This window comes from Triturus cristatus, chromosome 9, assembly GCF_964204655.1.
Source record: "Triturus cristatus chromosome 9, aTriCri1.1, whole genome shotgun sequence".
Taxonomy (NCBI): Eukaryota; Metazoa; Chordata; class Amphibia; order Caudata; family Salamandridae; genus Triturus; species Triturus cristatus.
The window spans coordinates 557,537,693-557,551,676 of record NC_140592.1 but is presented as its reverse complement, the minus strand read 5'-3'; the positions used below and the strand labels follow the sequence as shown (position 1 = coordinate 557,551,676).

General features: G+C 46.3%; 1 protein-coding gene across 1 annotated transcript in view; it reads right to left on the bottom strand.

The window, feature by feature from the left end:
- Window positions 1-13,984, bottom strand: part of QPCTL (glutaminyl-peptide cyclotransferase like) — a 687,611-nt gene that overhangs the window by 195,775 nt on the left and 477,852 nt on the right. Inside the window, exon 5 of the mRNA XM_085625556.1 lies at window positions 11,259-11,358. Coding sequence (XP_085481682.1) covers window positions 11,259-11,358 — 100 coding nt within the window. The remainder of the gene's footprint in view (window positions 1-11,258; window positions 11,359-13,984) is intronic.

Genomic DNA, 13,984 nt, shown 5'->3' with positions numbered 1-13,984 from the left:
TGCACCATACAAAATGGAGTTAAAAAGGACACATAAGTAGGGAGCCCACACCGTAGGTTCAGACCTAAAAAGATCGCCAGGGATTTTGTCCAGGCCCGGCGCTTTGTTAGGTATGAGCATAGAGATGGCATTTTCAACCTCCTTAATTTCGATTCGTGGGATAGCTGCAGCACAACAAGCTGTAATAGAGGGAGAATCAACTGGGGGAAGTGAATTAGAATCCGCTATTGAGTATAGGCCACCGAAATGCCCTTCCCACAGTGCAGGGGCAATATTAGAACCAGTAATGGGGTCAGAGTCTTTCTTACCATTGCTAACAATGGCCCAGAAGGTCTTAAAGTCCTTATTCTGTAAAGATACTCTTAACTCCTCCCACATATCGTCTTCCCAAGACTTCCTTGCCCTGTTGGTCTGTTGTTTATAAAGGGCACGGAGTGATTTGGTTCTAAGTTTATCCTTTGCTTTTATTGCCACAATCAGCTCAGTTTTTAATTTCCTGCATTCACCTGTGAACCAAGATTGCTTGTTGGGCACTGGTGCCTTAGGAGCCTCTGAACGAGAAAAAACGTCCAGGATTTTCGTTGATAACGGAGTGTGGATAATAACGGGGCTGGATAAACTTTCCGCGGAAGAGCAGTCTAGCACTACACCGGCCATTTCATTAAGGCAGGGAAGTGCCAATCTATAAGTTTCTGCCAGTTTCTCAGGATGCATGAGGATGCTAGACCATTTAACTCTTCGTTTGTTGTTATGGAGAGTTAGAGATTGCAATGGAGGGGACACCCCGCTGACATACGTTGAAAATCCCCAATGATCTGGTTTTAATTTCAGAGTAAGGGCATTGTGGTCACTATCATCACGAACGACCACTCTAAAATCTAAGACCTTGTTCCATGATTTTGTGTCGATCAGGATATAATCCAAGATCGACAAATGCCCAGCTCTATTAAAAGTAGTATGTCCAGGCTGGTCGGATTTAAATCGGCCATTGCAAGCCCTCAATGATAAAGAAAGGGTAAGAGAAAGAATTTGAAGTACTAATGGGGTCCAAGCTCTGACCGTAGGGATCATAGGGTCAGGGATATTTAAATGTGTGTCTTCCGCCACAGGATCATTTTGGGCTGAGAGACTGAGCGGCTCAAACTGACAGTTAAAATCGCCGCCTACTATGACGGAATAATCTGGATCTAAAGTCAGAATAAAATCATTCAGAGCTGTAATGACCTTAGATTCACGTCCTCCTGGAGATGGTCTAGAATAGACATTTATGAGAACCAAATGCCTGTTCTCAGGCAAGTCCAGTATAACACATAAAATGTCATCAGATCCTGTTTGGAGTTGCCTGGCTTTAGCACCCAGATGAATTGCAACCCAGGTGCTAAGACCTCCAGAAGGTCTCCCCCTGCCACTAGATAAAGCCAGAATGCCAAAAGAGGCGAACCCCTCTCGTTGGTAGTTATCCATGGCCCATGTCTCTTGTAACAAACAAATATCAAAAGTGTCCATAAAATTACCCCACTCATTGCATATCTGTTTGTTCTTTAGGCCCGCTACATTCCAAGAGATAAGGTTGACATCAGTTTTGGGCTCTCCTATGGTAGGGGCATCTATGCTTAGGTTTGGAGAATCAGCTATAGAAGGAGAATTAGAGCATACGACAAAAACATTATCCCTGGTACAGGGGCCAATAGGGGAGCTCACAGGAGACACAATCTGTGGTAAAATTTTAAAATCCTCATCCGGATTTGAATATGGAGTCGGGCTTGGTGGTATGGTTTTAATAACTCCCATGTCTAGATCTACTTGGGAAGATGGTTCAGCGTAGAGCGACCCACTGATTGAACATGTATTTGGAACCAGTCAATCAACCTCGCTAAGACATCTGAATCGATTGTAATTCCCCAAATATAGGGAAGAGCCCTGTAGTTCATATCTAGTACTATGCCCATTACAGAATCCATTACGACCCACACGTGTCCACCCTTGGTCATAATCATGTTCCTGTTGTCTTCTCGGTGGGGGATAGAAAAGAGCTAGTGGGAAGGGCTTTATTAAAGATTCAGACCCCACATGAGGGGAGTTAAGGATGAAAGAAACGGCTCCCTTATCCCTCAGGGTTATAATCACACAATCCCCGATAAGATCTTTCTTAGTGTTACCCACCCAGTGGGCCCTACGAACCATCAAAATCTCACCCGAATAGTTTGGGGGGAGAGGTCTATGGTTTGTAAGCCAACTCACCACTTTATTCTTAAGCGATGAGAATGATTCGATGGTTCCTTCAGTAAGTTTAGGGACTCCCGTTAAAACTACAACAAACGGGGCAGCCTCTGGGGGGAGGTTTGGGGTAAGATGTACTCCAGCAATGGGAGGATTGGTAGTAATGGTCTGGTGGAAATCTGGCTCTACCCTTCCTAGAGAATTTGTGTTTGTCACCGTAGAGGAGGGAGGGATGAAGCTGCTGATAGGGAGTGTGGGAGCCTGGGCTGGCAATGTCGAGGATACGGGAGTATGTGTGGGTAATTGTAGAATTGGAGCGCTTGTACTCTGTAGTGCAGCGACATTACCCCGCTCCCTTTCAGAAGAGAATGGAACTATGAGGGGATTGGGGTAAGACTCAATTACCCTTGTCAATTTGGCTATTCTATCCTCCAATTGGTCCAGCTTGAAACAAAGAGGATCAAGCAAAGATTTTAATAAAGCCTTTACATCTTTGTGAAGCGGTTCAGTATTTGTGCCCAAATTAGTATTAGAAGTAGGGGTAACTAAGGAATGGAGGGAAGCCACCTGATCTGGACAAATAGTCATGGTAGATACAGATCTGCTTATTGCGACGGGAGACGCGCTAGAGTTTGAAGTGCTTTCAGGAACTGTATCAGTACAAGGGGGAGAAACTAATGGCTTGTGCAACTTGTTTCTCTTTATTGGGGGGCCTTTGTTCTTCTTAGGGATGGCTCCCTCCCTAACAGCTCTAGAACGCTTCCTACCAACCATACTGTTTTTAATAGTGGGATTAGGATTGGGGCTTGTCACGGGCGATGTCCTAGCATTAATCGTTCTCTGGGGACACTCATTATCGATAAGGCAGTTAAAAACAGGAGTAGCAGGGCTAACAATAGATAGTGTCTGTATGCCGGGCAGAGGGACATTGTCAGGCGTCCTTGCCTGGGCAATATGACCCAAAGAGGATCTTTTGGCATTTTCAATGCCTATAGAGAGGCGCTTTTCAAGGACCGTTATCTCATTATTTAATAGAGAATTGGCTCGAATTAAAAAAGCATCTAAAGTCCCTGATACAGACCCACTGCTTACAAGGCATTTACTACGGGTTTCCCTTGCTGCCATTTTAAGCTATGGTCACTGAAATGAAAGAGAAATGGCCCGGTCCGGTCTTACCCGGTCTGTAACGGGCTAGAACGGGCCCGCCCTTGGCCCGGGCTTCGCCCCGGACTACGCCCCGCACGCGTCCCGCTAGCGCGAGAGCAGGCAAGGATTAAATGGGCCGGAGTAAGGGGCGGGAAGAGGAGCCAGGTGCGAGTAATCAGCAGGAAAGAAAGCACTCTGGTCCTCGCAGTCCCGCGAATCACACAAAGTCAAAATTAAAACCCCCTGTAGAGTTCAGTGAAGATCCGTGCTGTCCTGCGCCAAGGTCCACTGCGGGAGACAGTTCCAGGTGAGTCTGAATGGGAGCAAGGTCCTGCGCCTGCGAGCGGCTCCCGCGAAGCGGGGGCCGCGAGGCGTGAAGTACTGGCCGGAATGAGGGGCGGGAAGAGGAGCCAGGTGCGAGTAATCAGCAGGAAAGAAAGCACTCTGGTCCTCGCAGTCCCGCGAATCACACAAAGTCAAAATTAAAACCCCCTGTAGAGTTCAGTGAAGATCCGTGCTGTCCTGCGCCAAGGTCTACTGCGGGAGACAGTTCCAGGTGAGTCTGAATGGGAGCAAGGTCCTGCGCCTGCGAGCGGCACCCCTTAATAATAAAACAAGCCGTATCCTAAAAGTACAATGTATAAAAGTGCCAAATGCAAGTTGTAAAGTGCAAAGTGCCAGTAAGTACCCTGGAGGGATATACAGCCTTGGTGAAATTGTCCGTATCCTCAAAGTGCAATGTGCAAAATGTCAATATAAACTAAAGAGCGAAATAGCAAAATACATTAGTATATGGAGGAAGGGGAATATAAAACTATCAAATATAATAAAACAGAGCTAGGTACGACAAATTAGTGACCCACGAGGATTAAAATAGGTTTTGTGTTAAAAAAAGACCAAAAATTTGGCATTTAGAAAAAAATTTAATTAAATAGCGCTAATCACCCCAAATAAATTCGATACTAAGCATATAATAAACAATATGCTACACATGGATAAAATTTAACCTATACGGTTGAACCGGTCTTAAAAATCCTATCTATAAGTACTTCAAGTAGCACAGACTACTTACAAACCCTCCTGACTACAAAGTCAAATAGAGTCACACAGTCTTGGTAGCCATCTACTGCAAACAAAAGGGACGGATCTTTATCTTAACAGCTCACCGTCGTACTGCTGAATCGGGCGCCAAAAATCAATCCACAGGATCTGAAGCAGTATTTAGGCCCTATAATCAGCAAACCAAGAGGGGTTGCAGAGCCTCTTTCCGCGTGCGTCCTGTGCTGCGGGAGCCCTGTCCGGCAATTAAGCACCTCCTGGCATGAAAGGGAAATGTTGGCGGCGTCCTCGCCACAAGGCAGGCCGGATATTGTGGTTCCTGTGGGCTTGGCTCCTTTGCTGTGGCAGCAACAGTCGCGGACTTGCTCGGCGCTCTCCCGCACTGTGGGAGCCCTGTTCGGCAATTAAGCGCCTCCTGGCACGAAAGGTAAATGTTGGCGGCGTCTTTGCTGCAAGGCAGGCCCGGAAATTGTGGTTCCTGCGGGCTTGGCTCACCCACTGTGGCAACGGTTGCGGACTCACTCAGCGCTCTCCCGCGCTGCGGGAGCCCTGTCCGGCAATTAAGCGCCTCCTGGCATGAAAGGGAAACGTTGGTGGCGTCCTCGCCACAAGGCAGGCCGGAAATTGTGGTTCCTGTGGGCTTGGCTCCCCTGCTGTGGCAGTAACCGTCGCAGACTTACTCAGCGCTCTCCCGCTCTTCCTCTAATCCCGTTCCTGTATAGTGAACGCTTGTATTTCACTAACCCTTCTAAGGGAAGTGATAGCTACGAGGAAAGCTGTTTTCCAGGTGAGGAACTGTAGCTCACATTTATGCATTGGTTCGAAGGGCGGACCCATTAGCCTTGTAAGAACTACATTTAGATTCCATACAGGGGAAGGTGGTGCCCTGGGAGGAATTACTCGTTTAAGGCCTTCCATAAAGGCTTTAATAGCGGGCACTCTGAACAGTGATAAATGCTGTCTGTTTTGTAGGTAAGCAGCAATCGCTGCTAGGTGTAGGCGTATGGATGAATATGCCAGGTTACACCTTTGAAGATTGAGTAGATAGCATATGATGTGCTGTATGGATGCATCTAAAGGGTTGATTGTATTGTTACGGCAGTAAACAACAAATCTCTTCCACTTTGCGGCATAGCATGCTCGAGTGGTAGGACGTCTGGCTTCCTTGATAATGTTCATGCAATCAGGGGGAAGGTTAAGGTACCCAAATTCTAAGATTTCAGGAGCCAGATCGCAAGGTTGAGCTGAGCTGGGTCCGGGTGCCTGATTTCTCCATGGTTCTGAGTTAGGAGGCATGGGGACAGGTGCAGTTTTTGATGTGGTACCACCGATAGCTGTAATAGTGTGGTGTAACACGGCTGCCTGGCCCATGTTGGGGCTACCAGAATGAGTGTGAGGGAGTGCTGTTGTAGCTTCCTGACCACTAATGGAATTAGCGGGAGAGGCGTATGCAAATTTGCCTGACCAGTTCATCCATATCGCATTGCCTTTGGACAACGGGTGTGGGTATCTGGCGGCGAAGCTTGGGCATTTTTTGTTTTCGTGGGTGGCGAAGAGGTCTATCTGAGGATGCCCCCACTTGTGGAAGAATGGGCGAAGAACTTGTGGATGCAGTTCCCATTCGTGTAGTTGTTGCGTTTGTCTGCTGAGCAGATCTGCCATGGTGTTTTGTACGCCTGGAACGTGCTGTGCCAGGAGAAAGATGTTTTGAGGAACTGCCCATCTCCATATGCTCTGGGCTAAGCGGGAGAGCTGGGGAGAGTGTGTCCCCCCCTGTTTTTGAATATAATACATTGCAGTCATATTGTCTGTGCGAATGAGGACTGCTTTGGCTGAAATCTGTTTTTGAAAGGATTTTAGGGCTAGAAAGATCGCCAAGAGCTCCAGATGGTTGATGTGGAGCGACTTTTGCTGTGGCGTCCATAGACCTTGCATTGTGCGGTGTAGGAGGTGCGCTCCCCAGCCGGAGAGCGATGCGTCCGCTGTTAGAATCACCTGAGGAACCGGGTCCAGGAACGGCCGCCCTTTGGAAAGGTTTGTGGTGTTCCACCACTGCAGAGAGTGATGGGTGCGGCCGTCCACCAACACCAGATCCGTCAGCTGTCCTTGGGCCTGGTTCCACTGTTGTGCTAGGCACTCTTGGAGTGGACGCATGTGGAGTCTTGCATGGGGCACTATGAAGATGCAAGATGCCATCATCCCTATGAGCTTCATAAACACTCTTCCTGGAAGAGAGTGCTGAGGAAGGAACGTTTGGCGCAAGGCTTGTATGCTTGCGATTCTGGCTGAGTTTGGATAGGCAATACCTTTGGAGGTGTCTATAGTGGCCCCGAGATATTGCTTTGTGTGAGATGGTACGAGGTGGGACTTTTGGTAGTTCACCATGAAGCCTAGCTAGTGGAGCAGTTGGATGGTGCTGTTTGTATGTTGCACACATTGGTTCTAGGACGCGGCTTTTATCAGCCAGTCGTCTAAGTAAGGGAAGACGTGAATATGTTGACGTCTGAGGTGTGCCGCTACTACTGCTAGGCATTTGGTAAACACCCGTGGTGCGGTGGTGACCCCGAAGGGGAGAACTGTGAACTGGTAATGTTGACCGTCCACCACAAACCTGAGGTACTTCCTGTGAGAAGGGTGTATTGGAATGTGAAAGTATGCGTCTTTCAGATCCAAGGTAGTGAGAAAGTCTCCTTGACATAGGAGCGGGAGGACTTGCTGTAGGGTGACCATGTGGAAATGGTCTGAATGTCTGTATGCATTTAGAGGCCGGAGGTCCAGAATGGGCCTCAGGGTCCCGTCTTTCTTTGGTATCAGGAAATACAGAGAGTAGACCCCTAGATTTTGCTGATTGACGGGGACCTGCTCTATAGCGTGATTTTGGAGGAGGGAGAGCACCTCCTGTTTTAGCAGTGTGGAATGTTCTTGATACATTGGACGGTGCCTTGGTGGGATATTGGGTGGGGTAGATGTTAGCTCGAGACAGTACCCTGACAGAATAATTTGGGTCACCCATTTGTCCGATGTTATGGATTCCCAGGCGTGGATAAAGTGTTGTAGTCTGCCCCCGACCGGAGTGGGATGGTCTGGGGGGAGCGGAGGGAAGTCATTGTGCGGGCGGGGTGGCAGAACGGGTGGTGTTAGTTTTGCCCCTGCCCTTATTGTTGTTGCCACTGTATCCACCCCTTTAGTAGCCCTTCGAGAAGGTATTTTGAGGAGGGGACTTGTAGGAGGTAGAGGCGCTATCGGTGGAGTAGCCTCTGCCTGTGCTACGAAAGGATGAACGCCAAAAGGAGCGTTTAGGGGTCTGTGATTGTAATGCACCCATAGACTTTGCTGTGTCCGTGTCCTTTTTCATTTTCTCCAATGCTTCGTCTACCTTTGGCCCAAAGAGATTTTGTTGGTCAAAGGGGTGATTTAGTATGGATGCCTGGACTTCTGGCTTGAACCCTGAGATCCTGAGCCAGGCATGACGACGAAGCAGGACACTAGTATTTATGGCTCTAGAAGCAGTGTCCGCTGCATCGAGGGCACATTTAATGGAGGTGTTAGTAATTAGCTTTCCCTCCTGTATCAGGTCATGAGCTTTACGTTTGTGTTTTTCTGGGAGGTGCTGCATAAGAGCCTCAAGCTCATCGTAGTGTGCTCTGTCATAACGCGCAAGCAGCGCTTGTGTATTCGCAATGCGCCAGATGTTCGCGGCTTGCGAGGCGGTGAGTTTACCAGACGTATCTAGGAGTTTCGATTCCTTATCTGGCGGTGGGGCCTCACCTGAGGACTGGGAGTTAGACCGCTTTCTAGCTGTGGACACAACTAGGGTATCTAAGGGAGCAGGGCCCTTAATGTATGTAGGGTCTGTGGGTGCCGCCTTGTACTTTTTTTCTATTCTAGGGTTTAAGACCCTGGCCCTGACAGGGTCTTTGAACACCTCTGCAGCATGCTTGGTGACACCCTTAAGCATGGGCAAGATGGCTGTGGACTTATCCTGAATATCAAATGTATCCAGTAAGAAGTCGTCTTCCACTGGTTCACTATGCAGTTCCACCCCATGGTAGTGTGCTGCTCTCTGCACTAAGTGGTGAAACCCTAGTGAGTCCTCTGGGGGGGATGGCCTGGATGGGTAGAGGTCATCTTGAGGCACATCCGGTATGTCAGGGTTTTGGTAATCTTCCCATGGGTCTGGGGTCCCCGGTGGTGTGGGGTCCATTGGGGCGTCCGCCGGGTCATAATCTGGATCCCCGTAATCCGGATCTGGGGACGGGGTCGGGGATGATGAGGCAAGGGTGGCGGAGACCTGGGAGGGAGAGGAGGTGGAAGAGGAGGAGGAGGAGGAGGTGTAGGAGGTGGTGGGGAGGGCACTCTGAGAGGAGATGTGGCAGAGTCCTTCTGCTTGGGCGGTGGAGGAGGAGCTGGTGTGTCAAGACCTCTTTTCTTGATAGTTAAAGTTAATAGCCCAGTCTTTGGATCCTTTGATAAGGTCTTTTGATAAGGATCTGGTGTAAAAAGGTCCGGTGGCGCCGAATCGTCCGCTGGCGCCGATGTTTCCGGAGCCGAGGACTTGGGTGGTTTCTCTGCGCCATGCCTTTTTGGAACCTCCGTTTTTTTCGGCGTCGAGGTAGGCTTCGGCGCCGGAGCATCGGTGCCGAGGGATTTGTGCTTGTGTTTTGTCGGCACCGAAAGTCCAGGCTTCGGCACCGGTGGCTTCGGAGTCGAGCTGGGCGCCACTTTCTTCGGTGCCGAACGGTGTTTATCGGCACCAGGCGTTGGCTGGCTCGAGCCCGAGCTGCCGTGAGACTTGTGAGGCTTCGACACCGGGCCCGAAGGTGGGGTGATAGAAGCTGCGTGTTTGGTTTTACCTAGGCCTGCAGGCGAGGGTGTAACCTGAGTCTCTTTGGTTTTGGGTGCGGGGGTGGGAGGGGGTAGAGTACTCACGACCCTCTGCGCCGGTGTGATGTCCTCCAGGTCGGATTCGGTGGCCTCGGAAGCGCTGACGACGTCTTCCTCCTGCTCGGTGTGTTGTTGCCCCGAAGCTACGGTGTCGTCTCCGAAGATGTCCGGTGGAGCCGCGGTCGATGAGTGCGCCATGGTGCGTCGAGCTCTTCGATCCCGGATGGTCTTTTTTGATTGAAAAGACTTACAGGCGGGGCAGTCTCTAGCCTCGTGTTCTGGAGAGAGGCAAAGGTTACACACCTGATGGAGGTCGGTGTGGGGAAATTTAGACCCACATTTTGGGCACTTTTTGAACGGAGTCCTTTCCATCGGCCGGGACCGGAGTCGAGGAGGGCCCGAAGGCCGGTGCCGATGTGTGGAATGGAGAAAAGTGCCGCTTCGAGAGATGAAGATAGATGATGAAACTCGAAGAACGATGATTTTCCGTCGAGGCTGGAACCGTAGAAGTTCGAAGCCGGAGCACGAAGTATCACATCCGAGCCCGATGGCGGAAAAAAACAATCTGAGGATGGGGCCGAAGCCCATGCGCAGTACGGACCGAAGGAGGAGTCACCAAACTCGTGACTTCCAAAGACTGTCCAAAGAACAAAAACAAACTGCAAACATCCGGGCCCAACACCAGATGGCGATCTATGCTAAGTGTACAATCTGCAGCTCATATGCCTCGAACATATATATATATATATATATATATAACATTTGAGCATCATCCGTTCAGTATTTATTGATTGCCTGAGACTGCAGATGTGTCTGTTGAGGTTTTGAGATGTGTGATTCCTAGGAGATAATGTGCTACTATTAAAAATGTAATTTATGCAACAATGTGTATTATTATATATCACATTTTAAAATCAGAAAGCGCATTGTAAGGAAATGAATATTATACATTCTAAAATGTGCTTTTCTTTTGTAGTACGCTGAGATTAGATAGTGGGTTTCATGTGGGGTAGTGTAACTTTTTGCTAACAGGGTTCTGCGTTTACAATGTTTATTTTCACACACTGGAGAGGATTCATTGGTGCATCCTTGCATCAAGGATGTGCCTACATAGGTGAGCTTGTCAAGAGGTGCTGTTTAACAGTCTCAGAGCATTGTCATTTTTGTTAAATCTGCATAGGGAAGCAAAATATCCTGCAAGTTAATTCAGCACTGTGAACTACGTCTTGGATTGCTTGTGTTCCGGTTCAGAGAAGTCCTGACTTGGCAGTTCTGGCTAGGCTGTTCATACTGGTGCAGGCTCAAGACTAATTTGCATATGCTGGATCTAATCTGAGGTGACATGGTGGGCAGAATAAAGGTGGGTTGGAATGCTACCCGAGAGATTGCCTGTGGTTAAACTTACTGCAAGCATCTTCCCATCATCTTTTGTGTGTTTGGTGTACTACTGTAAGTGGCCAAGAGTATATTGAGACCTGGATCCCATGCTCACTGTACGTCTGGAACCAAGCTGCACCTGACTGACAAGCCCCAACCAGGGCAAAAACGGTTTTGGGTTTCTTGTGTTCGGGTCAGGGAGGATAGACTGTTTCTACTTTAACTGGACCAAGACTGATTTGCATATGGCTGGGTCTAGTCTGAGATGGCAAGTTGGGAAAAATAACAATGGGCTGGAATGTTACCCTGAACGATTGCCAGAGGTTAGACATATTGTAAGCATTCCTCCCATTCACCTTGTGTGGGTTTAACATTATGGCAAATAACTAATGTATGTCTCTTTTCTGTGGAAAAACAAGCTTTGAAACCACTGGCAAACATTAACTATGAAGGCTTACCCATATGTACATATATATGACAGGAACTATTGGTACAAACACAAAGGGGACACACTGTAGGGTGCATGTTACAAAGCATAAGTGAATGGAATATAAAACATGTTTATACAGTACCTATAGTGATGAGCTGATCAAACCAAAATGATGTCTGGGGGAAGTGGCTTACGATGAGTGTTTGACTGGCTCCAAGGAGATCCAGAAGGACAAACAAATTCTGCAAGAATCAAATATCAGAAATTATGTATTTTAGAAAAATACTTGAGATTCAATACAACAGTGGAAGTTACTGACTAATGTTGAAGTTCCTAATCCTAGTCGTACATTTTCTTTAATTACATTTACCAATAACACTGTAAGAACATTAATACCAGAATTCGGCACAAACTACAACAGAGGGGCTAGAGGTGAGTGCACGCCCTTCTCTGTGAACCACAGTCTAACTCCTGTAGGCGACACATACTTGACCACTAGAGCTCCACTCCAAATGTTAGCTATGCCAGTGATGAGAGGATTTTGTGGTTTGTTGAAAATGGAAAATGTTTAGGACTTATAATACAAGAAGTAAAGTTTTCTAATTATCATCATCAAGAGAAAAGATTCCAAAGCAGAGGGAAAATAGGATAATGGTGCTACTCTAGGCCATAATTAAACAAACTGATGTGGTTATGGAGCACCACCTATCCCAACTAGGCTTCCACTACTGATTCAGGTAAATATCTCTCCTCAAAATACACCATTGGATTGAAGATCCATTACCCTCCAAGCACCACCCTATCACACATTTACAACTCAAAGCGGCCCGTCACCTTTACTCTTTACCACCCTCTGCCCCCAAGTTAACCTCACATGCAATAAGAGACGCCACTAAGATGTGATGACTGTTTGTGCATTTTGCTGATAAAACTGCTACAATCATCTTGTAATATCACATATCATCTTCTCCACCAACAATGGCATTTGTGAGGTCCAACGCATACTATAGCTTGAATGTACCGGTTGATGAACTTCACCTGTTTCTTTTGATGTAGGTAAGGATATACTCCCCTTAGCCTTTTCTTTCCCTCTTCCTCCACATGTCTTTTGCACAAATTAGTTTTTCTTCCTCATTACTTGGTTCTCTATATTCTCTACCCTCAATTCTACCTCTGCAGTTCCTTTCCTGGTATTCACATCACACCTTCAATAGATAGTATCCGCTATTTTCTTACAACTCTTTCTTGTATACCTCCATAGCCATGGCTTACTCGTACCACCAAATCTGGGAATTTCTGTAAACTGAACTATAACTACTCCCTCCTGACTTTGCTCACCTCCTCTTCCCAAGCATGCTATGATTCTCCTACTGGCAGTTAAGTGACACCAATGTCAATTTATTATCTCTTTTTTCCTTCATTCATGTACTTATTTCTACTTATTTAGTAGTCTTTTCTCTCAACGCTTACCTGATCTGGCTTTTCACTAACTGCTACCGACTTCGCTATATCTAAAACATATATACTTAAAAACACATGTTACCAATTTCCATTTAGAGATTCCTCCTATCATATTCTGCCCCTTTACCAACACAGGACTAAGTTTGTGTCTCTACTATACTAATCTTTCGCAATCCGACGCAAATGTCTCTCTTCAATAAACTTTCATGCCTCTGACCTATTGTCCTCTGCTACCCAAAGTATATTGTGCCCTTTCATCAATTTTCAGTAGCTCTTTACCTAAATATTTTCAACATGGTACTTGTGTCCGTGTGTTCTTAAAAAGCCTACAGTTGATACATTGTCTTCCACTATTTTTCTACCTGTTTTTTTCATGGTGTACATTCAAGTTATAAAAATCAAACTGAAAACAAAACAAAAAAGGCATGTGAAATATAGATACATCAAAAAAAGGATGAAAGGGGGACCGTGTACGTCTTCATATTAATTGAAGAACACGTATAGCAGTACTTGGGGAACATTCTGAAGAACTCTTCTGGGGGGTGTCTAGATAAGTAGATTTGTGTAGGAAATGGCTGCTACTGTTAATGTCTTGAGAAAGGTGGTGAAAAAGAACTAAAACCACCAAAAAACTGCATCAATTAACTAAGGATTATTTCTTCATGGTGCATATGGATTTGATGTTTACCCAAACTGTGCATTGATGAAGTACTACAGAATCTAAGAAAAACTTGTGAATATTGCTTTTAAGTTGTTAGGTTTGAGTGATAAATTGATTTTTGAGTGTTTCACATTGAAGGTAAAAGTGTATTAATTTTACATAAAAAGAGCCTTTTTAATAAAATGTATTTACAATGTTGATTGATAACAAATGCATATATAATAAATAACATTCTGGACATTATCAGTGGATGATAAATCATTGGGCATAAACAGAATGTACTGCCTCTTCAGCTTAAGAAAAGGTGGTTGGAGTTAGGGGAAGTAACATTTTGTTTGGACAAAGGCGGTGCTTTATTTGTGCCAAATATTGGGGCCTTAGTAAGCACAACAAAATTGCAAATTCAGTGCCTGGAAGTAGCCCTGAGCAGATGTCAGGGGACCTAATGGAATCCATAAGGAATGTTCAGAAATAATTGAAAATTCAAAAAGAAAGTCAAACTGAATGTTCTAATGGTAAATCAAACTACAGTTTACATTAGTTTGTATTCACAGTTACATACACATTCTACTAATCTTCATGAGAAGCATTGGCCGATCTGAAGTGTGGACATTACAGGACATTACAGGAAACCTTACTTCTAACTATCGAAAAGAAGTGCAAGATATAGTTAATAGTTTCATTTGGGCTCAAAGACACTCAGATTTTATTGCAGTAGCTATTGTGAGAAATATTATTTCTAATAT